Source organism: Ptiloglossa arizonensis, chromosome 6, assembly GCF_051014685.1.
Source record: "Ptiloglossa arizonensis isolate GNS036 chromosome 6, iyPtiAriz1_principal, whole genome shotgun sequence".
Taxonomy (NCBI): Eukaryota; Metazoa; Arthropoda; class Insecta; order Hymenoptera; family Colletidae; genus Ptiloglossa; species Ptiloglossa arizonensis.
In genome coordinates, this window is record NC_135053.1 from 13,054,118 (window position 1) to 13,079,935 (window position 25,818).

Below are 25,818 nucleotides of genomic sequence, written 5' to 3' on the forward strand. Positions count from 1 at the left end.
GTTGTTTAAAATTTGTGTATGGCATCATTTTAAGAATTAACAGTTACTTATTAAATATATATCCATACATTTTGATAATTGAAGTTTATAATAATTAATCAGATTAAGGATTAAACCATTTCTTATTAAATATGTGTTATCGCATTGCAAGAATGAATTTTGATACGTGTAATCTAGATATAATAAAATAGCCTATTACATAGCTTAACGCCATCTAGCGTTTCAGCTGCGTGACAAATAGGAGTTTGTCGAGAAGGAAAAGGGAACGCATTTGATGTGCCGAATTCCCCTTAAATGGAATAAATTTATGGACCTCTGTGTATCACGCAAGATGTCGCTATTATAGAAATTATATTACTTTTATTATCGAAAGATGACGCTACTGGTAATTTGTGACGAACATTTTGTTCAAATTTCTTTCATTAGTCAGTGTTTACGAAAGCGCTGCGCAAAGAATATGAAACAATTGAAAAACGCAAAATTCTAGCTTTAGAATAAATTCTCGAAATCGATTTAACTTTTGTTAGTATTACGTATTATTGGTGGCACACACTCATCATTAACGAAGAAAAGAATTCGCATTGCTTATCGCGGTAATCGCATAACCTAAATACGATTTTAATAATCGAAACAAAATATGTTTTCAACGAAGCACAATATGAAGTCGACATTACTTTGTGGTCCTGCAGAATTAAGCAAGTCCTTTATGTTCGAGGTAATTATAACAGAATATTGTAACTCGTATATTTATTATTATAATTTACAGCATAGTTAAATAATTTTACATAATGATTTATTCTGCAATAACGGTTCTCCTAAATTTTGTTGCCATTTATAATATATATACTTCTAATTTCTCTTAGAATCAAAATATCATTTACACTTAGTAATTAATGTTTCATAAAATATTCTACAAATATTAACGATACGAATATTAATCGGTAACGAGAAACTTTCTTTTTAGTATAAAACGTAAACAAAATCTACAATTCAAATGCGTGGTATTAACGACAGATTGAATCATCGTTGAACGTATTGGTTGTTTGAAAATTGAATCGTGTATAGAGGTTCTCGAAATTCGACATCGATGTAAATGCGTAAGCGTTAACTCGCGGGAACGCGCAAATGTTGACATTTCGTTTCCAAACTATTCGAAGGTGTGACTTAAGGGTCTTGTCGCGCAGCTAGCACTTGTTACGGGTCTGTTTTGTCACGAGCGATCCCGACATTTCCGGAATCGAGTTTTCCTTCGTAGGCAGCAATTTACTGGGCCGAAGAAGGACGCCGCGTCGTTTACATTACACCAGCTCCGTTGGAGAGCCTGCCGGCGGCCTGTCACGACAGAAGTAATCCAGCACCCGCGGCTTTCAAGCTGATGAGATTTATGTAAGCGGAACACTTTTCTTGCGGTGCTTCTGCACGTGCATCGGCCTTCGGAATTCGTTTCTATAAAAAGAGCGTCAGATTTATGTCCACTTAACCAAACTTAATCTTAAGCTTATTTTGAAGCCGCGTCTGTTTCGGTAGAATTCGAATCCTAAAAGACGGTTAACGTTCAAATGTTTCTGCGAAGATGAATTTTTTTTCATCAATATTGCCTTTACATTTTCACCGAAAGTTGAAAATTACATAGAAGACGATTCATTCACAAGGAAAGCCACATAAACTTCTTCGCAAGGTTCGGTTTGATTTCGATTGTTATGATTTCGGGCGCCACAGAACAATAGCACATAGATCGTCTTTAAATTCGAGAAGTTTGTTCGACGTCCCGGAAGCGATCGATCAAGAAACATTAGTTACTTCGCGCGTCACACACGACAGCTATTGACATTCTGCGCGCATAAACATACGCGTTGCTTACGACGGATCGTATTTTCACAAGAGCCCGCCTTAAACGCGCATAGATCACGCAGTAGGAACATTACTCATTCGACTGCAGCGAACTGCATAGAGTACGCAGTACATTGCTGTACGAAGGACCTCGATTTATCATTGAATGAGCATCGAATAAATTTAGTCAAGGCACTAGTCTGTTCTAATCTTTTTTGTTTAATCCTCGCAACGATAATATTTGGTAGATATATAAATCAGTTTGGAAAGGTTTATTCTTTCGGCTCCGAACATCGACTAAACAAAGTTCGCAATTTTTATGCGCGATTCATCATGACATCAGAAGAAACGGTAAAATAAACAATCGAACGAGGATCGTCGCAAATCAGCAGCTTCCTTCTCCGTCGGTTTATTTTTCAAAGGAAGATTGTGTGTCCGCGGGGAGGATTCGTTGAACGTGGATTCTGAGGAAAGAGGAAAATTCCTTTTTTTAATTGCTTCGTTTTAATGGCGGCGCGTTGAGTTACTGGTGATCCGTGGTTACACGTGAAAGTTAAATTTGAACAAAATGTTTATTGTTATATGTACGTGCAGGAATGTATCCATTAATTTCGACGCACGTTATTTTCCAAAGAATTATTAACGATATCGTTCTTTTCTTTCTTTCTAATTTCTTTTTTAAATTGAATCGGATAAAAGGCAGTTTTATACTATTTTAAAATCCTCAAAGAAGAACGCGGGTAGGGAGTGGGGAGTGATAGCTACAAAATTTGAAACAATAAATTTACGAAAGAAGTTTTATACATTTAAAACAAACGACTCGATGTTCCAGATACTTTTACTAATAATAATATCGTTAAAAGTTGCAAAAAGTTTATTTTTATTCAAGAAACGTTCAACGTCAGAATTATTTCTGCGTTTACCGATACTCGCTAGTGTCTCAAAACGCCGTGAACGAATTCGCGTGTCGCTGTACAACCAGATTGCGTTACCGTACATTACTGTGTAATAAATGTACACGATTGTAATACGAATATTGAATGATCGTAAGAAATTAATATCTCAGGTACTTGGAGAACTACGAGGCTCTCGTGAAACGACTCGTCGAGTTGCACACCTACGCTACCTTACCCTCCGTACTCTTAATCGACGACTTCGACACCTATGTTAACGATCACGAGCAGAGCAAGGTAATGCAGAATGCGCACATCGCCAGGACGTGTTCCGTGATCTTCGACACGATGAATTCTTGTTCGAAAATCTTGAAAACGAGCGTAAGTGGAGAAAGAAAAAATTCCAAAAATAAAAATGCGTAATCACAAGGGACGAGAATCTATTTTTAAAGTTAACGAAACATTTTTTTTTTAACGAAAGTATTTCTTGTGCTTCAGGTGTACGTGTGCGTGTGGTCCTGCACGGCGATGAGCGATATTAGCACGTATTCGATATACTTTACCAACATTTGGAGTTTAAAGAACGAAGAGGACGGTAAAGCGATATCGTTGGAAAAATATTCGCACGAAAGACCCACCGAAAGATACCCATCGTACAAATATTGTAAACTTGAAGATGGAACACGCGTTTTGAGACAAATTCTTTACGAAACCACCGAAAATTAGATCCGTGTCAACGGATCATTTTCGTTAAAAATAACGTCACTCGGATGGAATTAATTTTTTAAGAACGGTTTTTAAAACTTTCCATTGTCACCGAATTAACGTAAATAACGACATTGCATAAGTTTTTCCATTTGTATGCCGTATATGTCCACTAACGAAAACGCGAAACAAGATCTAACGTTTACATCTTAAACTCTAATATTTGAGAAAGTGTTTAGTCGTGGTTTACTTATTGAAAATGGGCAATGTATTTTCTACGATGTAAAAATATTTATTTTATCGACGTCCGTACGGTGGAGCCATCTATTTTGTCTAAACTCTTACTCGAAACATTTATGGGAATATATTTCTGGATAGTGTAGGGGGATAGAATCGTAAATTGGGGATTGAGAAATACTTTATACTTAGTAAGAGAATATTTTTATCGAATGTCTCTGGGCAGTTTAGTATAATACAGTACGTTGAAGTTTTGAAAGCATTGAGCATTCTAATAAGCAATAAAAAAGTTTAAGATGAATGATTTTGAAATTATCTGGAGCAGCACAGGTCAGAAATGCGATTTATTTTCTAGAAATTAATGTTCCTGAAAAACATTGAATTTTAAGACTGTTTGCAACCACCTGTTCGTTTTATTTCTCTCGTAACTTCAATCAATCGAAGTCCAAGAATTTCAACGGATAATTAAATTTGCATAATCAACGTATTTTATGACTTGCATTACGAATATATTACCTTATATTAGATAAAGATATCTCGACCAAGTTGCAAAATAATACTTATTACCGTAACTATTTGTCTACTACTGTTAACAATTTTGTATAAAAAAAAATGTCACATTTAAGAAGGAACTTAGACTATTCGTATATCAAACTATTTTACATTATTAAAATAGTTACTATTTATACCGTATTTTCCTGGTAGTGTCGTTAATTTTGTATGCAAGGAAATGATATCTTGTTTAAGAAAAAACGCAGAGTCACAATACCTCGAACAACCGGGTAACAAGAACTATTTGTACATTGTAATTACATTCTTGACATTACCGATAATTGTATACAAAACTGTGTGACATTGCTTAAGAAAAATGCACAGTTTCGATGTCTCGATCAATTTGACGAGAGAAAACTGTTTACACAACTTTATGCAAGAGAAAGTGCCACGTTTGAGAAGAAACGTGTCTCGTTGAAAAAGAAATGCGCATAAAATATTTCCCAACATCGATTTTCCACAAAGGAGAGTCGCCTCTGTCGAGAAGAACCATACGATTCTATGATAGTATCTCGAGTAACTCAGCAAAGTGAAACACTCGTTTACCATAATTATGTTTTTTTCTCAATAACAGTTATCGTTATGTATAAAAAAGGAAATGTGTCTCGTTGAAGGAGAAATACGCATAAAATATTTCCCAACATCGATTTTCCACAAAGGAGAGTCGCCTCTGTCGAGAAGAACGATTCTAGTATCTCGAGCAAGGTGAAACACCGGATACTGTAATCGATGTACCATTAGAAGAAGAAAAAAAAGAAAGAAAGAAAAGAAAAGAGAAGAGGAACGAAAAGAAACGGTGTCTCGTTTAAGGAGAAACATGCCTCCCCGAGATCTATCCAATTCGTAGTCGGCGGACAATTTCTCCCTGGCGCATTAGAGCGTGCGAAAGCAGAAACGCTAACAAACGAGCAACACCGAAAAAAGACAAGTTGCACGCCGGTGCGGATGTTGGCGTCCTATTGTCTGGTTCTTCTGCTCGAGCAGGTCGAGAGCCGACTCTCGGGGAGTTGCCCCCCTATAGACTGAACCGACCACTCGTTCCAATCGGTCCGAAACAATCTGAAACTGTCAGGACTACGGGCCCCGTGGGCTTCTCGTGGTAATAAATGGAAACTTGGCGGCACCGTAAACTCCGTGAACGGGAACAGAAGAGGGAAGAAGATGAATTTTAACAAGCCGACCGTGGCAACCAACACGAATATACACGGATTGGACGACAACCGATACCACGGATCCGCAAACACGATGAAACTATCGCGATTCTTGCCTTTGCTACCCCGGTAACGACGAAATCGATCGAATCGTAACGACGATTAACCATTTATCGCTACGAATAGTCTCTCGTACGAACAACAATAACGACGACGACGACGACGACGATCTTCAGGTAGAAAAATCAACATGGTCGAAAGATCTACGATGGTTTGCATACCGCGAATGGACCAGCTCGATCCGTGGGTCCAGAATCACTGAAACAACGGTAAACCACCGTCCGTGTGTCGTGACGAGGGCTTAAGAAAGAGACGGAAGAAAGTCGCCGAAGAGACGACCAGGGGAAAGAAACGAAGAGGGGAAGAAACGAGGAGACAGAGAGGGAATATCGCATACCTGAGTGAACAGGTGTGCCGGAGTGGACGACGAAGTGAGTTGCTGTCCAGCCACGGCGGCTTGGCCAACGAGCAGCCTGTTAAGTCCCTTCTTGCACGGAGAACAGGGACGCAATCACACCGGCCGATTTCAGAATTCGCCGGCGACTTCGCGATGAAACTCACCTCGAGAAAGTAAAATCTTTCGAGCGCCGATCATCGACCGTGATACCATCCACCGCGATCCCGTACTCCGATACTAATCGCTCGATCGACGCTTCGAGTTCAATCGGACTTGGATCAACGAAATCGTGTTTAACGAGGTGAATAATACACGGCGGGGACATTTTTAAATATATAAATATATGAATATATCCTCGTAATCGTTTTAGGGCGTTTAAACGATGAAATGAGAGATACTTGGGTGTGTTTTTTTTTTTCCTTTTTGGGTTCGATTAACCGATGACAACTTGGCAGGGAGCGCTGGGTGCGTTGATATTAACGGAGATCGTTAAACTTTGTATTCCACGGTCGGTTGTAATTAGTTGACAATTTGCTTGTACAAACGAGGAGGGTATTCCGGTTCAGAAGCTCCGAAAAAGTGGGTTTTGAATTATTCGGTAGGGTGTTTCGTTTTCGTTTAACGCGTTGAACGCCACGGTGGTCACCGGTGACCGACACTACAAACTCGTAACGTTTCTTTAAAGTACGTACGAGGAACGGAACTTAATATTTGTGGAATTTTAAGTAACGTTACTGTCGTTAGCAATGCTATGAAATAAGCACGCCGACGAACTGTCGAATATTTTTACCTCTCGCGCTATAGTTACCATCATTAGCAATGCTATGAAATAAGCACGCCGACAAACTATCGAATATTTTTACTTTTCACGCTATAGTTACCATTATGGTTATCACGGCATTAGCAATGCTGTGAAATAACCACGCCGACGAACTATCGAATATTTTTACTTTTCACGTATTAGTTACCACCATTAGCAATGCCATGAAATAAGCACGCTGACAAAATATCGAATATTTTTACTTTTCAAACTACAGTTACTATTATTAGCAATGCTGTGAAATAAGTACGCCGACAAACTATCGAATATTTTTGCTTTTCGCGTCACAGTTACTATCATTAACATTGCTTTCAAACAAGTACACCGACAAACTATGAAACATTTTTACTTTCTACGCTACACTTACCATTATTAGCAATTCTACGAAACAAATAAACTATCGAATATTTTTACTTTACACGTCACTATTACTATCATTGACATTGCTTTGAAACAAGTACACCGACAAACTATGAAACATTTTTACTTTCTACGCTACACTTACCATTATTAGCAATTCTACGAAACAAATAAACTATCGACTATTTTTACTTCTCTCGTTACAGTTCGAGCCAAGTGTCATAAAACGATTCCCAAACACGAAAAACCAACTCGGCTAACAACGCGCGGATACATCCAGACTACCATCGAGTGACATTTCGACGCTCAGGTATAGAAACACTTTTGTCTCCTCAATTACATCAGACACGGCGGTATAATTGCGCTCACGATCGTCGCCACTTTCTCCGCTGGACCGAGCGCATTCGAATGCCAACGGTTGCTCCGAATGCTCTTCGCCGAGTAAAACGGTGGTTGTCTCCCTTTAATCTTGAAATTGGCTCCGTTTTGCGGGAAGTATCGCTCTCGGCGTCGTTTGCGTCACCCGATAATGGAATCCACCCGCGTCGCGGGGAATCCCGAGCCGTTGCGACGTATTCGACGCGGCTCGTTCCACGAAACTGTTGTTTCTGTTCCCCTGTACCGTTATCCGTAATAATTATACAAAGAGAGAGAAAGGAAGAATCGTCGAATAATAACAGAAAGTAATAAAAACGGTCGTGGAAGGTACAAAAGCGTCGATACCGACCAACTTCGGGTCGGTTGTTTCCAGGTATTTGTCACTGGGCGGTAGAAGAAAAAAAAAAAATATATATATATTTATATACACGTCCCGAGTATAATACGAAGCTAGTAAAGTTGTTTAAAGGCGGTTACTGGCGAACCCTACGAGCGAATTACAGCCGTGGGCACGTAGGTAGCCGGAGCAATAGCGAGTTATTATCTCGCTCGCTACGCCTACCAGTGGAACGAGTTCAATCGAAGAGTTCGATCGTTCTGGCCGATTAAGCACCATTGTGTTTGCTTGTCTCGAGCAGGTGTCCCGAAGACAGATATTGCTTGCACGCGACAACGTTAAGAATTATTGATGAAACAAGCCAACGTACCGGCCGCTTTTAAATCCGACGACGAGCCCGATCTCGTGACTTAACGCGTATCCGATTTTGCATTGTGTACCTACGCGCGCGGACAGAAGTGGAGTTTCCGTGTACGAAATATGTATATACAGTCTGCATTGTAAATCACCGAGTGTAACAACACCGGTCGGCGTTACACGCGTGTGCGCCGAGTAAATTGTACTACCGCGAGGGATTCCTGGGTACGTTTAACTTTGGATACTTGGTATTATCGTTGCGAATCGATACGGAGTTGTGCATCGTCGTTGCAGGTTGATACGAAATGGCTAGGATTTCGGTAGGATGAAGTAACGCGGAATGTCAACGTGTTAATAACCACGGTGTGTTGATGTTACCGTAGGGCACTAGTGTCTCGGTATTGAAAGTTAACGTGGAATTCGATTTTGATAAGTTACTATGGAGTATCAGAGATGTAACGTTTACGGGATAATGTAGGATATTGGTATTTAACAAACGTATACGCTTAATGTTTCAGTCCTCGGAAGAATACGAAATCTTAATGAATCAATTAAAGCGCGATGTTGCAAGCTACCAAAGAAGTCTACAGTGGGCGATCGAATTATTACGGATCGGTATTTGTTTAGAGTTTGGTCGAGAATTGAGAATGCCCTTAAAACGATACTTGATTTTTTATATACTCGTAATAATATCTTACAACTATTTTGAAGCTTTCGCAATAAACAAAAATTTGTATGTATGTATGAATATGAATATTTGATGATATTTGATCGGATGAATATTTGCATCCATAGGCGATAAACATCGATCGATCGAGAAAGTTATATCCAGATGACATCACGAGCCGAGGAATACGTATAAGAAAACTGTCGAAAAAATATTAAAAGCATGCAGAGACTTGTCCAGGCAATTAAAGATAAGAAAGATGGCGTGATCGAATGTTAACACGTATATATATAGATTTTTTTTTTTATTGCAAAAGCTTATTAAAATAAGACGTTGCTTCATTTTCGATACCAAACTTCGTAGTATCTTCGTAATAATTTGATCATCCACTGTGCCTTCATAAATTACCATATTATAGACTACACGATGGTACAGGTTAACCTAGAATATTAATACTCGATTGTTCAATAAGTTTTATCGAACGACAAAACTTATTGAACAGTGTAGTAATAGGTTGCTCGATAAGTTTTGTCGTTCGATAAAACTTATTGAACAGTACTACATTGAACAGTAATACATTGAACAGTAATACACTGAAGAGTACTACATTGAACAGTACTACATTGAATAGTACTACATTGAACAGTACTACATTGAACAGTACCACATTAAACAGTAATACATTGAACAGTACTACATTGAACAGTGTAGTACTAGGTTGCTCGATAAGTTTCGTCGTTCGATAAAACTTACCGAACAGTACTACATTGAAGAGTACTGTTCACTAAGTTTCATCGAACAACCGATTATTTCGGTACCGCGAGCGCCATGTTTATAGTCGCGAAAAATATGGCGCGCAACGAAGTTGGGTTGGGGAGGTAGGCAGGGAGGGAATTTGCAATTGAAAGAAGAAGAAAGAGCCGATAGGCGAGCTAGTGTCGAAAAAACAGTTGCGCGAGACAATACGTTCGCGAGCTATTTAATTCAAAGGACGCGGCAACGTTGTTCCCGGACTCAAGGCTTTTTGCGGAATTCCGAGAAGACAATCGGCCCCGAACACGGTGGAAGCGCGAACTACAGCCACGAGGGAATAAATCGGGGCTCCCGATTGAAATTTAATGAGGAACGTGGATGCCCACAGGTGTACGTCCGTTCCTAAACGCGTATAATCCGCGTACACCCCTTCTCGCACCCCATTCTGCCGGCACGCTCACAGTTGCTCGCTGTTAAAAGCTACATTCCATCGGCCAAACAACCAGTTCTGAATCGGTTTCGAATTCTCGATGACTCATGAATCTTCGATCGCGCGGAACTACATACGTATCTCCGTTCGGTCTGTATCGCGCGAAGAGGCGAGCAGTGAAACGAGCATCGAAATTGCTCGATTTGTACCGATGGAAATGCAAACGCTCTCGATCGGGCCATTACCACCTTACCCGGCTATTGTCTCTCTAATGACGATGTCGTAGAAAAAAGAAAAAATGAGAAAAAAAATATGATTTATCACCTTTGCTCGTCCCGTAAGATGTACGCGAGGTTCCGATCGTTTCCACGCGTCGATGGCGGAGAACAATAGGATAATTAAATATCTTTTTCGTTCTTGTATCCATCCATTCGTACGGTAGACAGGACGGATTAATTGTTTTTTTTTTTGTTTTTTTTTTTTCTTCTCTCGACGTTGTTTTTCTTTTCCCGGCTTCTCGGATCCGCGCGGATACGTCTGGGCCAAGTTCGTTAGAAACAACACGCGCGAAATCGATGTTATTTTCGTCTCTTATCTGCGAACAGTCGCAGCATCGAGAACATCGAGCTCGTGCGAGGAACTGCTACTCGGATCGAGATGCGATAAGGCGACGAGACAGAAATAAATGTTGCATAAGCCCGTTTCCCGAATATGAAAAATGAACGCGATCGGGAAATAGGTGTACCAACGGTACGAGCGTCTCGCGTTGGGAAATAATCGAGCGGAAATCGGCCGCGATACGCGTGGACGCGTTAACGTACATACCTAATTGCGGTGTTAATTTTTTAAACGGACTCTCCGCCGAAGTTATCTCCACGCGAAGATAAAGCAACGATTAGAGCGTTCGACGACACACCGTGCTGCATAATTGCATTCTCGTTCGTTACGGAATCGATAACTCGTAATTGTCCCGGTATTGTAAATTTTGTGTAACGATTTGCAATCGGTGTTACGCGATTAGGGACAATTAGGTGATTGCCTCGAGGGTACGAGGGTTTATTGAAAATGCCAAGACCGTTGCAACAATATTTGCACGAGCCACCGACCGAATATTGTCTATCGTACCGAGATACTAAAAACTTCAAGATAGAACACGCCGTCCGATCGTAATTCTTTCCGTATCCATTTTATTTATATCGACGTATATTCCCCGTAACGTAAGAATATTTGTTTTATCAGCCGCCCGGAGAATGTAGTCTTCCAGTTTATGGTTAAACGTAAGCGAATGACTAAGCTCGTCGTTCGATTCGATCGACGTTGCTCGAAATAATTAGAAGGATTTCTGAAAGTAAAATTCTGCTCGCCTTGCTCTTAATACGATAATATTATTAACCAAATGGAATTTAGATTCGTTATTCGGTGAAAATAATTATTAATCGTTCGAGAAATTAAATAATATTCCCGGTTTGGAATTCTCCGGTAGGAAAGCTTTACAGGAACGGATCGGTGTTTTATTTGTACATTTTTTTCACGGTTAAAACGCCTTGAGAAAAGTACAGGCGTTACACGAAGTGGACTACACGGCAATGGTACTCTCTTGATCTTAAGAAATTAATCATTTTTCTATCAAACATTGTTTCTCCGTTTTAAAGAATCGACGAACAAGCACACTCTAACTCTGTTCCCCGATAAATAACTTACCCTTGTAAATTTTCGCTTCGTACTATTTGGAGCAAAATTTCGCTCCAATAACGAGGTAACGAACGAAATCAACGTATCTCGATTTATCGGCAACGTTCGTTCAATGGAACGGTGAAATTCTTATTCGTCGAGCGTGGAATATCAAACCGATCTGTATTCGATAATTTATCTTTCGCTCGTTACTTCAAATTTTTCGAGAGATTTATCGGCGATGTGTGCCCGAACGGTTAAATTTGTATTCGTCCATCGTGGAATATCAAACTTTCCAATGTGCCAATAACCTTTCCTTGTAACGTTTGCCTCGTATTATTTCTGGTCAAAATTTACTCCAATAACAAGCGGCGAAGAAAATCGAAATAGAACGATTTATCGGCTCGCTGTCGCCACGGTCGAATTCCTATTCGCTCGATCGTGTAATATAAAACTTTTCAATGCGCTGGTAACCTTTTTCTTCCAATAACAGGCGACGAAGAAAACGAAATACAAAGATTTATCGACTTGCCACCGCTACAATTCAATTCCAATTCCCTCGTCGTGGAACATTTAACTCTTCGATATACCAATAATCGAAATTTATCCAACAACGCGCGACGAAGAAAATCGAAATGCAACGATTCGTCGCTAGAATCGAATTCGTATTCCTCGATCGCGCAACATTAAACTTTTCAACGTACCGATAAGTATCTCTTTCAGTGACGAGCAACAAAAAGAAACGAAATAGAAAAATTTCGACCTGCCATCACCGCGATTGAATTCGTATTCCTCGTTCTCGTACTGTTAAACTTTACACCGTGTCCGATAACTGTCTCTTCCAATACCAGGCAACGAGAAAAAAACAAAATACAAAGATCTATCAAGATTTATAAATTCTGACCTACCATCACCGCGATTGAATTCGTATTCCTCGTTCGCTCAATATTAAACTTTACACCGTGTCCGATAACTATTTCTTCCAATCAACCAGGCAACGAAAGAAAAAAAAGAAGAAATCTATCTACCCGGTATCGCCGCAATTCGCGCTCCCCGATCGCGGAACGTCGAACGAATCCACGTTCGATAATTTATTTTCCGCGCGATACAAATAATCGTCGTTCGAAATTGTTCCCCGGATAAAAATCTCGTCCGTCTGCGTCGCGAGGCATCGTTGTTTACGTCGATTTTTGCGCGTCCCCCTCCCCGCGGCGATTTCGTCCCGTAGCGACGGGCCGCGTTTCACGAAACGCGGCGCACGAGCGACGAGGCCGCCAGCGAGAAACGGGCCCCCGGTTTCCGTCACTTCCGAACCGTCGAAATTCCCGATAGCGAAGAAGAGGAGCGGTAACACATAGGAACTGCAACGGGGAGTCTGCCGTCGGGCCGAGACAGGCTGCTCCAGCAGGCGAGCAAGTGCCAGTTGCTCGGCGGCAGTTGCCACGGCTGGACATACATTTGCGTCCTTTCCTGGTGGAGGGCTTGTGTACTCTTTGCGCGCGGAGCTACCCCCGTACGATCGTCACGGTTACGGAAGAGCGGCGAAAAGAGAGATAGAGAGAGAGAGAGAGAAAGAGAAGAAAAGAAGGGAAGAGAATCGTTGTGCGATCCACGGTGAACTATACGGGGTCCCCACCCACCCCCTCTCTTTAGAACACGCTGGTACGGAACGAAGAGTAAAGAGCTCTCGGTAGAGCACACACACGGCAGAGACGACGAGAAACGCGCAAAACCGGGTGACAACAAGAGAGATCATGAAAAGGAGGATGCCATGTGCCAGGAACAGTGAGTGCGTGTGAGTGGCGTGCGTGTTAACGTGCGTGTCGGACCAGTGGCTTCGGTCCTTCGACCCTCGAGGACGTACACCACCACCACCATCAGCCGAGGACACGATGATGATCCCGATGATCCGCGCGCTCGTTCTCCTATCCGTCTTCGTTTATCTCGATGCCGCCGCGAACACCGTCACCATGGCCAAGGTAAGTCCGGATGGGAACGACGAACACCCGGTTCTTTGAGTCCCCCTTTACGAGAGGGGGAGGGGGACCGATCCACGACTACTATTCGCGGCTCGTTCCTCCGAGTGAGTGCGAGCTCGAGCAGTGGACCTGTTGAGGTGTCTCGTCGAATTCTTCGTCGGGTGTACGTTTAACGTTTTTTCTCGTTGTCGAGAAGAGAAAAGGGGCGGTTGTCGTTCATCGTACCTCGAATCGATCCTCGTACCCCGTGTTTACACCGGATACGGAGGTTCTCTCGGACGCTAAACGCACCAGGAAGTAACGTTTCGTACGCTCGACGGGAGAATGTGTTTCTTTCTTTTTTCTTCTTTTCGTTTAACGCCTTGGTACGTACGACCCGACGGAAAAATTATTAGCACTCGATGCGCGGTACGCGAGCGCGTCGGCCTTTTGAACGTTTCCGTGCCCCGCGCGATACAAATAGTCTTTTGTTTGCACGAGCGAGGCAAAGAGGATAGGTAAATAGCGCGGTATTATCCGACGCCTCGATTGAAGATCCGACAGCGCGGATTCTTTTTCAAGTGTAATTATAAACACCGCGGTATCGCGCTCGCTCTCTCGTTCGCTCGTTCGTTCTCTTTCTCTCTCTCTCTCTCTCTCTCTCTCTCTCTCTCTCTCTCTCTCTCTCTTTCTCTTTCTTTCTCTTTCTCTTTCTCTTTCTCGTACGCGCCGCTAATGATTAATCGGGGCCCTCGGCTGCAACCGTGCTCGTTGCTAACTTAATTATGTGGAGCACCGATAACCGCGCCGGCTTTTACAGCCCGTAAGAAGATAATTTCGATTTCTCGTTACGAAATTTTATTCCATTGTGCGTCCGCGCGTTTTCTTCCCGCGGCTAGTTCCCCGCTCGAGGTTTCGACGCGAACAGGAGGAGGATTCCATCCGCGAAACTTCTGATCACGGACCCGTCGTCCATACCCGAACGGGTGAGTTTCTTTTCTTTTTTTTTCGAGAATTCCACCGATGCGCTTTTTTTCGAGAATTTGCACAGACGTTTCCACCGCGAGAGCGACTCTCCCGCAACGTGGTCAATGGAAAGAGAAATAAGAAAAAGAGAGAGAAACAAAATCTAGAGAAAAAGGGGTAAGACACTCGACGGAACCTTAAACTTCGATCTCGCTCGCCGTGAAACAGAAATCACGGGGTCTAATCAATTTCCGCGGAGATACCGCGATCGAACCATGGACGATACCAACACTACGCCCCGGTTCGACGAGAAAATCGCATTTATTTATGTCGCGGTCATTCGTTTCCACGCTATCGAATTAATTACGATAAAACCCGCGCCCGATTGTCCATTGCGAGAGAGGTTGTTCTTTCTTCTCCCGTCGGTTGTTTGTAAACTACGCTCCCTACATTGTAGACGCGAGGGGTAGCTAGGCGCGATAGTACGATTTTTCATCGGGCGGCCGGATAACAATTTACTTTAATTATTTTCTGGAATTCCGAACGGGGCTCGGACAGCACCGCGCGACAAAAAAATTCGTCTCGATCGGTTCGCGGTAATGTTCCCGGGAACGCGTTCCAGGGGAAACGTTTCGCGAGTATTCCAAGCCGAAATATTCCGTGTAGCGAAATAATAGTCTCGATCGCTCGTATGCTCCGTTAGTATATACGTACGTATATCAGCGGATAGCGGATTGGCGATGTTGTTTCTGTTCTTCTGTTTTCCTCCCGGCGCCTCTTCAACGCGAGCTTCCATGTATCGACGGATACGATTTTCCGCTCGCGAGGAGAGAAGCGTATTCGGGGAATTTCAACGACTCGTTTCTATGATGAATTTTACACCATTTTCCAGCATCGACGAAAAATGCCCCGATGGGACAAAGAACCTCTTGTAACACCGTTTCGATGTGCAAAATTGCAACGTTTCGACGACAACACGATGTTCTTAGAACAAGGTTTTTGTACAGTATTAGGACTTTTTAACGACTCGTTTCGATGATGAATTTTACTCCTTTTTTTAATCTCAATCTCGACAAAAAATAATCGGACAAGGAGCCCTCTTGTAACACGGTTTCGATATGCAAAATTGCAACGTTCCTCCTGTAACGCGATATTCTTAGGACAAGGTTTCTGTCTAGTATTAGGGGTTTTCAAAGACTTGTTTCGGTTTTTTACTCCTTTTTTTAGTTTCAATCTCGACGAAAAATGGCGACAAGGAAGCCCACTTATGGCACAGTGGTCCAAAACCATAGTTTCGATGTGCAAAATTGCGACATTCCTCCCGTAACGCGATACTCCTATAACACGGTTTCCATGTAGCACGACCTGTACTCGGACGACCCTTTTATACCACGTTTCCATCGCACTGTCTAAGTTTCGTTCAACACGGAACGAATAAACCGCGTTATACGAAGGTCGAGTGTATTACCGCTTCTTCGAACCCATCGAAACCGATCACGGTGATTATTTTTCCATTATCGGACGTTGTCTCGAAAGTTCGCTACGTTGAGAAACGAACGCTCGTTTGAACTATTTAACCGCCTTCTTAATTTTATCGACTCAAAAAGTTCCAACCTGTTTAATTTCATTTTCTCGCTACTCGAAATTGATTCTTCCAGCACCGAGTGTCGATGTATCGAAGGAAACGTTCGTTCGAATTTTTCAACAGCGTTTCGAATTCGATTCTCGAAACGAGAACCGGGTCAAAACGAGTCAACCGGGCTGTTCGATTTCTCGCTACTCGACAAAATTTATTTTTGCAACATCGTCTACGAGAAGTGTCGATACATCGAGAAAACGTTGATCCTCTCGCGAAGAGTTTTCATAACGACGAATCGTGCAACCGTTTACGCGTCGATTTCTATCCAATTTCGAATCCATGTGTAAAATGGTCCCGATGGGAACAACGGGAGCGAGTAATTTCGTTTTCTTTAAAGCGCACCGAAACTGGTTCCCGCAACATTATCCCTAGGAAACATCGTAAACCACAGCGTGCTCGTACCCGTTCGAGAACGCAAACTCTCCCCCTCGAAGAAAGCACACCTGCGGAATGTGTCAAACTTTTTTCATCCCGGTTCCCCGCTCGAGAACCACTTACGTAGGCACAGGTCCCGCCACCGTGAGGAATTCATACGTGGGCACACTCGGCGTCCGAACGGCTTCTTTCGTTCTTCTTTCTTCTTCTTCTTCTTCTTCTTCTTTTCTTCTTTTTTTTTTTCTTCATTTTCTCTCTTTTTCTTTTTTTTTTTTTTCACCTCTCCACTTGGACTCTACACGCTCTCGTCAGCTTGGTGTCGATAAATAACCTATTCCCGTTCTTTCTTTTTCTCTTCTTTTCGATTTCTTCACATCGAACCATTTGGCCGTCTTTCGATCGGCCTTCGAAGTTCGACGCGCGCGCATGCCATTAATCAGTAACGTTCTCGTTATGCAAATTTCATCCGTACAATAAAATGTCATTCATTCGGGAATTCCATACGCTCACGTACCGCGGGCTCCTCGAGTCTGTGATCCCGAGTCGTCGCATTCCTGACATTCTTTCGGCCAGGAAGTTGGAGAAGAATCGGGAGAGCGGAGGGACACGTTATTGGAGCATTCGGTGTCGAAACATTGGGAAATTTTTCTACCGAGAGAATTCTACGAAATGACAATCACCGTAGAAGCGATTCAAATGCACAATTTCGAAGAAAGTTTAACCAGTCGAAAGACTCGAAGATCTACGAAGCGATTCGAGAAGATTGAAATTCCTCTCTTGGTGTATTAGGGAAACTGGGGATTATCATCGACGTCGATGATGCGCAAATGTCGACGATAGCAGTTATACGAACGACAATAGCCACGACGTGGATGCTGGATAATATTGGGAGGAAAAATATTGGGCGTGGTAATTACAGCAGGTATATCTCGGCGGTAGTTAAGACATCAGCGATCCTAAAGATATTAAAGTCAACCGAGGCATTGGACGCTAGTAAATTGCTGGTCGGATTAGAAACGTTGGCGTTGGTAAGGGGATATTAAACGTGTTAGGGTCAAATGCAACGTTAAAGATATCACTCGTATGTTAGTCGCGTTAGCAACGTCATTGGGTGTTGGAAATATACGTGCAATAGGTTCGTCGTTATTGATAGAAAAATATTAAAGATATTGGTGTGTAACGTTCGAGATATCGGTTGTACGATAATCGTGTTAACGACGTTAATATCATCAGGTGGGTGATATATTAGTCACGGTTGAAACATCGATATCAACAGGATGGTATTAAAGATGTCAGGCTCGGGTATAACACTCGAGATATTAATAACGTACTAGTCGCATTAGAGACGTTAGTATCGGCAGATTGGTAGTATAGTAGTTGCGGTAGAAACATCGATATCGGCAAAGAGGTATTAAAGATGCCAGGCTCGAGTGCATCGTTCGAGATATTGGTAACATACTGGTGAGATTAGAGACATTACTTTCAACAGGTATTGCTAATATACCGACCGCATTAGGGCCTTTGATATCCATTGGGAGATATTAAAGCCGTAATCCTTGACTGCAACGTTGGGGACATTAACGACGCGCGTTAATCGCATCGGAGACATCGACTTCGGTAGAGAGATTAGAGTCGACGCTGCTAGCTCTACGATCGAATCGGCTCTATATATCGACTCTATCGTAGATATCTGTATCAACAGGTATTCAACTGTGATAATTGACTGCAACGCGAACGACCTTAACGTTAATCGCATTAAAGATATCAACGTGACCGTAGGGAAATTAGCATCGATACTGGTACACGTTTATTCTACGATCGAATCTGCCCTATATACCTGTAACGTATCGATCGTATTAGAGATACTAAATTTATAATAATTTATCACGACGTTAGAAATAGTAGTGACACGCGTCAATCGAAGACATCGACAACCTCGATAGGGAAATTAACGTCGATATCGGTACACTGTTTGCTCTACGATCGAATCGACCCTATACAAAGATCGTATTAGAGATACGAAAGTAATCATAATTTACCACGACGTTAGAAACAGTAGTGGCACGCGTCAATCGAAGACATAGACAATCTTGATAGTGAAATTAGCTTCTATATTGGTACACTGCTCTACGATCGAATCGACCCCCTATACCGATAATGTACCGATCGCATTAGGGATTCAAAAGCCGAGATAATCAACTGGTACGTTAGATGGACATTAGCGACACGCGTTTGTCACACCAGAGACATCGGTAAGGAAATTTGCAACGATTGCGGGACACTGTTGGCTCTGTGATCATCGAATCGCTTACGGTTCGAGTGGATCGCCGATGGCATCGACTTCGACTTCATTGACGATGCCAGCGGAACTCGCGATCCTAGAAATATTATCTCGTTTCGTAATAAGATCGGTGTGTACCGGTAACGCTATTACTGGATGCCTAACGATGTCGAAAACGCCAATATCGTAAGAGCGAATCTCCGGGCGGCGCGATCCGTGGCTCGTCCAATCCTATTTATGTATAAAGGTGTCTCGTTACGTTCGCGGGACGATGATATAAAATTAAAATTACACGCGAAAGACTCGCCGTGGCCGTATCCACGTCGTTTTATCCATAATCTAGCGAGCGAACGATCTCTCGGTTACGTTGTATGTATACGCGTCGGAACACGTTTTCACGCGTGCACGCTCCTCTCTCGTTACCGGTCAGGAATTTCGTTCGTTAACATTGAACGTATGCAAATCGCGAGACAAATTCTTTTCACCGACACGACCGTAGGGAGCCCGCTTCCGCGTAATCTCAACTTTCTCGCAGCCGAGTGAGAAGAGATAAAACGATCTCTAGGGTCCGCCGATCCGGACACCCGGCCACGAAGGTGTCGAAGGTGCACGTGCATCGCTTAACAGCCGAGCCACTACCTGGAAAAGAGACACGAGGTCGCTTCCAAGTACTCGCCAATTGGCGTATCTCGTCCCCGACTTTCTCTCTCGCTCTCACCCACTCTTATCTGATTTTCATTGAAAATCGTCGTTTTATCGCGCGAGTTCGCAAATACCTATCCACTGTACGGGTCGCGTCGTGCGTTTTGATCCACGCTCGAACGCCTCGGCGTCCATGTTCGAGAACCGCTAGACTTGACCGTCCTCCTCGGTCTTTCGCTACATCGCTTCGAAGCGAAAGACAGACAGAGAGAGAGAGAGAGAGAGAGAGAGAGAGAGAGAGAGAGAGAGAGAGAGGACAGAGAGAGAAAAGAAAAAAAGAAAAAAAAGTATCGGTACGAAACGATCGTCCCGTGGAATTCGTCGAGACACCTGAAACGAACGATGGAGTCTCGCGGGTGAAACTAAAAGAAAGAAAGGAGAGGAAGAAAAAAAGAGTAAAAAAAAAAAGAAGAAAAGAAAAGAAACAACGATTTCGAATCCGATCGAGAATTTCTAAAAATGTGTCCCCCCGTCCGTCCGTTTGTCCGTGACTTTTCGCGTTTTAATCCACGCGCGGGACGAGTAATAATTAATAAGAAGCCGGGCTGCACGAATGGCGAGCATCAAGCCCAGAAAGAATGTGTCTAAGAAACCTGTTTGGGGAGAGCCAATATCTTACGAGGTCCTCTCTTCTCTTCCCCCGTTCCTCCGCCTCGCCTCGCCACTCTGCTGCGCCGCGACGAACACACGTGCAACGTCCCGTGCATTGCGACACGCAGAGCGTCTCCCGAATGCTCAGGTGTTGGCAGAATATTCCCCTTTCTGCCTTTTGTGCGCTCGTTCCTTTTTGCATCCGCGGCGGTCAGGCTCGTTCGTCGCCGTCTACCGATCCTCGCGCGAGGATCCTCCACGGGACTCGTCGAAACGCGCATACCGCCGCGGATCATTGGCGTCGTTCGGGCGTCCCGTTATCGTTCAGAGAATATCGGTACGCTTGTCACTCGATGATCCTCATGTACGTAACTTCCTCGAAGATGAAGCGCGTTAATAGAGATCTTGGATAGAGTTGTCGAGCATCTCCAATTTGTGTTTCCGTACTACTGTGGATCTTTGGCGTTGTTAGGACGTCCCAGTTGTCATTCAGAGAATATCAGGATACTCGTCAGTCGATGATCGTCATGTACGTAACTTCCTCGAAGATGAATCGCGTTAATAGAAATCTTGGATAGAGTTGTCGAGCGTCTCCAATTTGTGTTTCCGTATCACTGTGGATCTTTGGCATTGTTAAGGTGTCCCGGTTGTCATAGTTAGGGCGTTCTGTAGTCGTTCAGATAATTATAGAGATGCTTGTTACTCGATGATCGTCATGTACGTAACTTCCTCGAAGATGAATCGCGTTAATAGAGATCTTGGATAGAGTTGTCGAGCGTCTCCAATTTGTGTTTCCGTACTACTGTGGATCTTTGGCGTTGTTAGGACGTCCCAGTTGTCATTCAGAGAATATCAGGATACTCGTCAATTGATGATCGTCATGTACGTATCTTCCTCGAAGATAAATCGCGTTAATAGAGATCTTGGGTGCAGTTGTCGAGCATCTTTAATGCTTTTCCGTACTACTGTGGATCCTTGGCGTTGTTAGGGCGTCCCGTTTGTCATCGTTAGAGCGTTCTGTTGTCGTTCAGAGAATTATGGAGACGCTCGTCAATCGATGAGTGTCATTTGTGTAGCTTCCTCGGAGATGAATCGCGTTAATAGAGATCTTGGTTGCAGTTGTCGAGCGTCCCTAATGTGTTTCCATACTTCGGAGGATCTTTGGCGTTGTTAAGACGTCCCGGTTGTCATTGAGAGAATATCGGGGCCCTGGCACGCTAATGATCGTTTTTGATCTAGCTTCCTTGAAGTTGTATCGCATTAACAACGATCCTGTACCGTTCGTCGAGCGTCCCCAAAGTGTTTCCGTATTACTATAGATCGTTAACGTCATTAGCGCGTTAGACTCCAACAGCAAAAATGAGTAGAGTAAACTTCCTTGTAATTGTCAGTTTAACTATCCTGAGTTGAACTACTTGGCAGAGGATAACTGTCGGGAGGTAAATAATTCCCGATTTCCGGATTAATGAATCGATAAGCGGTTGCTTCCAAACCCCCACCACCGTTAATGAATCGCGTAATCCTTTTCGCTGCAATATTCGACTGTAGATTCTCGTTCCAGTCCACGCGTAGCTAAAATGTACTCTCTCGAGTGTTCTGTTCTTATTTTGTCGATAATGTGAATTAAACGAACTTTGACGCGTATATAAGTACCACCTTCCAACTTCACGAACGATTAAGAAAAAACGAAACGAACTGGACACGATATCGAGAAATACAAAATTACCACGACTAGTAACGAGTAGTAAACACTGTAGTGTCGTTCGCTGCATCGAAAACACTCTACAATAGTCGTCAAATCATTCTGAAACTATTTCTCCGTTATTTTTATAACGAAACGCGCGCCACCAATGTAGAAAGTATCTATAAGAAAATTTGACAATTGAACGCACGGTTTTTTTTTTCTTCTATTCTTTATCCATTCGTTGCGCAATCGTTTCCAATGCGTGTTCCCCGAGTCAAAGCTCGGTCACGGTTCTCTACTTCCTCCTGACCGTATCCGTGGCATCGTTATCCACCGGCGTCGCTGGAATTTCGAACGAGTTCGCGGGGTAAAAAGCCTGAAACTTGCGGCGGTACTCGCGGTAGAGTCCGACTCGTTTCGATTTGAATACCAATTACCGCGGCGCAACGAGTCGCGATCGAAAAGTAATTAAATCGATCGTAATTTTACAATCGGTGTAACAGGCCGACCGGGACCTTGATCGTCGATCGGTATGGTAATATTGAGCCACTATCGTGGCTCGAATCAATCCAGCTACACTGTAATCAATTCTCCTCGTGTCAACCACGGGGCAAGCGGTACCGCATGGCGCCAACCTGCTGGAACACTATTCTTTTTTTATTTTTATTTTTACTTTTATCTTTCGTTTGCGAGAGAATATCGTTTCTTTTCATTTTTTTTTAACGTTCTCTCTCTCTCTCTCTCTCTCTCTCTAATTCGTGCTCCCCTCTCTTTCCCTCTCTCTCGTCATCTAACCGGCACTACGCCACTTCTCTCGCTACGTTCCAATTCCTGGTGCGTCATTATCGTTCGTGACGTTCGCTCGAACCTACAATTAATAGCGACTACCGCGGAAAATGTGCTCTGATAATTGGCGCGCGTGTCAATGACGACGGCGCCGTCAAGACATGCCTCGGTAATTAACACTCGTTCCGTTAAGAGGAGTCCTTCGTTCGTTGGGAATTCGAGTGGCAAGTGTTCGGGCTAATTAATAACCCATCCACTCGTCGTGACGGATCGAAGCGGTTACCTCCCTCTTGTTCGCAAATCATTATTCATTTTTATTGGTTAACCGACGGCTCGTGTTCTCAGATTGGCCGCACGTTTAAAACGAGCAGTTATCGAATCTAGCCGATCGTTTGGCAATTTGTTGGCGTACGCGCGATCGGCCGCCCAAGTACGCGCACGTTTATCTAACACGGTACGAAAAACGAAAGTCGAACGAAGAATTTTACAATGTTACACGATAATTTACGTCCACGACGACGGAAGAGGAAAACATCGATACAACAGAACGAACACGATCTCGAAGAAACGTGCACATTTTAATTACGATACCACAGCTCGGGATCGTTTTCTGGATTACTCGAAACAATAAGGGTAACAATTGTAGAACAGTCGATTTTGTATTAAAATATCGATCGAATAACGAATCGTTTGCATACATTTTAAGAGTATTTCTCTGCGCGAATTATTGAATTATTTTTAATTTTCGAAAGATCGTCGTTTTCCCGATCGTCTGTTAGTACAGAAGTATTTTCGAGGAAATAGAATTTAGGACTACGAATGCAAAGGGTTTGTACTTTCGAACGATTGTAAAGTGATCGTTGCGCGACGTTTTCCAATTTTGTATTTTAAAAGAAGATAAAGTCATTCGTCTTCTTCGAAGAATTATCAGTCGTGTCTGATGTACCGTTTACTTCGCAACGCATTCTATTATTTTAGACGAGATTCGTATCAATGAGAACTTCAATGTGATTTCAATCGTACCTGTTACCGAAATGTTGAAAATTATCAGAAGCCCGATCAGTGTCTTCATTTATGAGCGAACACTTATGCAACGCCGGAAGTTCTGAATCTGATAATAAATCGGTCACATCTTTGTATAGCACACTTTCCTTTTTCCACAGTATTGATGATGTTTCGCATACGTTTAATATTCTAAGATCGGAGAGAAATAACAGTGCACGGAATAAATTTTCTGTTGCATCTTGGTACACAACAGAATATTTTCTTTATAGTTCTCTATACATTTTTAAGTAAAAAATCAGCTAATTTTGAATACGTCCATCTTTAAACGTTATCAAATTCATCGAATTCTTTCACCGTCGAACGAAAGTACATACTTCCTTACAAAAAATCCACGAACACTATAGTCAAATACTATGTATCGTATTATTGAAATCGCTAATGATTAAAGACTTCGGTGTACGTTTCGCTCTATTTAAGTGATTCTCGTACGTAAATGACATTTCGTTCAGAGATCTACAATGATAGATCTTAACTCAAACGAAGTAAAAATTGATCGATAGGGAACGATGAAAATTTGGAATTTTTATAAATTAGAATCGTCGTTTGGTCCACTGTGCGTCTAAGCACAGAAAACGACCTCTACACTCGATCGTTTGTCACCTGTCGAAATCGGTGCAAGATACTTATCGGTTGAAAATGAATCTCAAAAAGTTCGTATATTATGCACGATGTGTTCGTCGAATCTGATAAAGCAGAACACGATACACGGTCCGCCGCGAGTATAAACAATATACGCGGTGGCCTTTATTCCAAAGTCGAAAAAAAAAAAAAAAACTTCAACGAGTGGAACACGACAGAGTTAAAATGCTCGACGTGTTTTTGAAAATCGACCGACCGAGTTTTGCGAAAGAATGCGGGAAATTGATTCAATAACGGATAAAGAAGACATCGTGCAAGAAGATGGCCGGTCCCGTGTGCGTGCAAACGTACGTTCGTTCGTTCTCCGTTATCTAGAAAGAGAAGAAAGAAAGAAAAAAAAAAGGGAAAAAAAACGAAAACATTTACCGTTAACGTTTTGTTCGAGTACAGTTAACTCCTCCATTTCGTTTCTTTCGCCTGGCAGTGAAAGTGTTTTCTACCTCCAATATGTAAATACCTTTTACCGTAGTCACGTCGATCCGTGTTCGATCGAGAACCTCTTTGCCAGGAGTTGTAACGTCCCACCGTGACGTGTCACGTCATTACCGTTCCAAACGAAATCGTTCCGTAACGTCAATATTTCGATCGTTTCGTATTTACTCGTTTGCTCTCTATACATCGATTCTATCGTCTCCAGGTGTTTCACTTTCGGTCGACGTCGCGTGCGCGGATCATTTTATGTAATTTCAATTTCGAGATTCATATCCCCGTACGCTCGTGCGGCGTTCCGATATTAATAGAAACGAAACGTGTGACGAATGTTCACCGTGGATTTTTCGCTATTCGTTGTTAAACCGGCTCCGAGGTGAAACGAGATCGATCTGAATTCCCTCGAAACGCTCTGTCCACGCGTGCGGATCGTGCACAGAGAACTGTACGAAATCCTAAACGCGCTCGGACGTAGGTGATCGGCGACAGGTGCAACAAGTGATCGGCGGTGGTCGATACCTATTTGTATAAATTTGCATTCGCGCGTCGCCGTTGCCTGTACACCCGGTGTTCCCTTTCTAAGAATTCCAATTAGTCGCGCGACACGCGAGATGCGTGATTCTACGTTTCGTGGCTGAACATCGCTACTGTGATTCACGGCACGGTAGCAAAAATCCGCGAAAGAATCCACCTGAACGAATTTCCACGGCTCGGTGGATTTCACAGTCGTTTCGCGCCACGATGAGCAAATCGCCGTGTAATTCGACAGCTTGAGGGTATCGTCGCTGTAGGAGGTCCAACAGACGCTACAAAATCCACGATGCGCCTTAGCGACTAGCTTATTCGAGTGTGCTGTTTAATTAACGTACCTTGTTTATCCGGGAGGGTCGTGTTTAGCAATATTGAAATTTTTATCGGAATTTGCACCGGTTTCTTTTCTTCGCGTAAAAGTGCATATTCCCTGATACGTTGACTAATAATTGAAACGTATATTTTCTCGTTGAAAATTTCGTAAACTTTACCTTCTTTTTCCGTCTGGTTAATCCCTTGAGTAAAATCCCTGAGGTTGAAAAGTCTCCTTTCAAACGTCTCTCAAAGTTATGGT

General features: G+C 42.8%; 3 protein-coding genes across 8 annotated transcripts in view; 2 read left to right on the forward strand and 1 right to left on the reverse strand.

Annotated features, from left to right (window-relative positions):
• Nucleotides 1-433: 433 nt before the first annotated feature.
• LOC143148202 (uncharacterized) lies at nt 434-3,016 on the forward strand. Its single transcript, XM_076314262.1, has 2 exons — nt 434-715; nt 2,897-3,016. Exons 1-2 carry the CDS (start codon nt 638-640, stop codon nt 2,999-3,001), a joined length of 183 nt encoding a protein of 60 aa, XP_076170377.1. The 5' UTR covers nt 434-637; the 3' UTR covers nt 3,002-3,016.
• Nucleotides 739-25,139, reverse strand: LOC143148201 (uncharacterized). 3 transcript variants are annotated; one of them, XR_012992435.1, is made up of 2 exons: nt 24,742-25,139; nt 739-1,446 (listed from the first exon to the last, which is right to left on the reverse strand). XR_012992435.1 is itself a non-coding variant. In XM_076314261.1 (2 exons), the coding sequence occupies exons 1-2, from the start codon at nt 10,352-10,354 to the stop codon at nt 1,211-1,213; spliced, it is 339 nt and encodes a 112-aa protein (XP_076170376.1). In that variant the 5' UTR covers nt 10,355-10,369; the 3' UTR covers nt 739-1,210. The 3 variants fall into 3 exon arrangements, 1 of the variants encoding a protein (XP_076170376.1); XR_012992434.1 differs by lacking the exon at nt 24,742-25,139 and adding an exon at nt 1,605-2,381; XM_076314261.1 differs by lacking the exon at nt 24,742-25,139 and adding an exon at nt 10,252-10,369.
• Nucleotides 3,457-25,818, forward strand: part of Magu (SPARC related modular calcium binding-like protein magu) — a 47,776-nt gene continuing 25,414 nt past the window's right edge. The window contains exons 1-2 of one of the 4 annotated variants that reach the window (XM_076314253.1): nt 3,457-6,126; nt 7,212-7,315. Coding sequence is in view for 3 of the 4 variants with exons in the window: in XM_076314250.1 (XP_076170365.1) it covers nt 13,491-13,577 (87 nt within the window). In the remaining variant the exon portion in view is untranslated. Of the gene's footprint in view, nt 6,127-7,211; nt 7,316-12,163; nt 13,578-25,818 lie in introns of those variants that run through there. The other 3 variants (XM_076314250.1, XM_076314251.1, XM_076314252.1) reach the window with 3 other exon arrangements.

What these genes read in the sequence shown, in the direction of transcription:
- LOC143148202 (XM_076314262.1), top strand. Translation starts at nt 638, where the DNA reads ATGTTTTCAACGAAGCACAATATGAAGTCGACATTACTTTGTGGTCCT. An exon ending in GCAAGTCCTTTATGTTCGAG is followed by an intron (nt 716 to 2,896) that starts GTAATTATAACA and finishes TTAATATCTCAG; the next exon opens with GTACTTGGAGAACTACGAGG.
- LOC143148201 (XM_076314261.1), bottom strand. Translation starts at nt 10,354, where the DNA reads ATGGATACAAGAACGAAAAAGATATTTAATTATCCTATTGTTCTCCGC. An exon ending in ATCTTACGGGACGAGCAAAG is followed by an intron (nt 1,447 to 10,251) that starts GTGATAAATCAT and finishes CTCTTTTTATAG; the next exon opens with AAACGAATTCCGAAGGCCGA.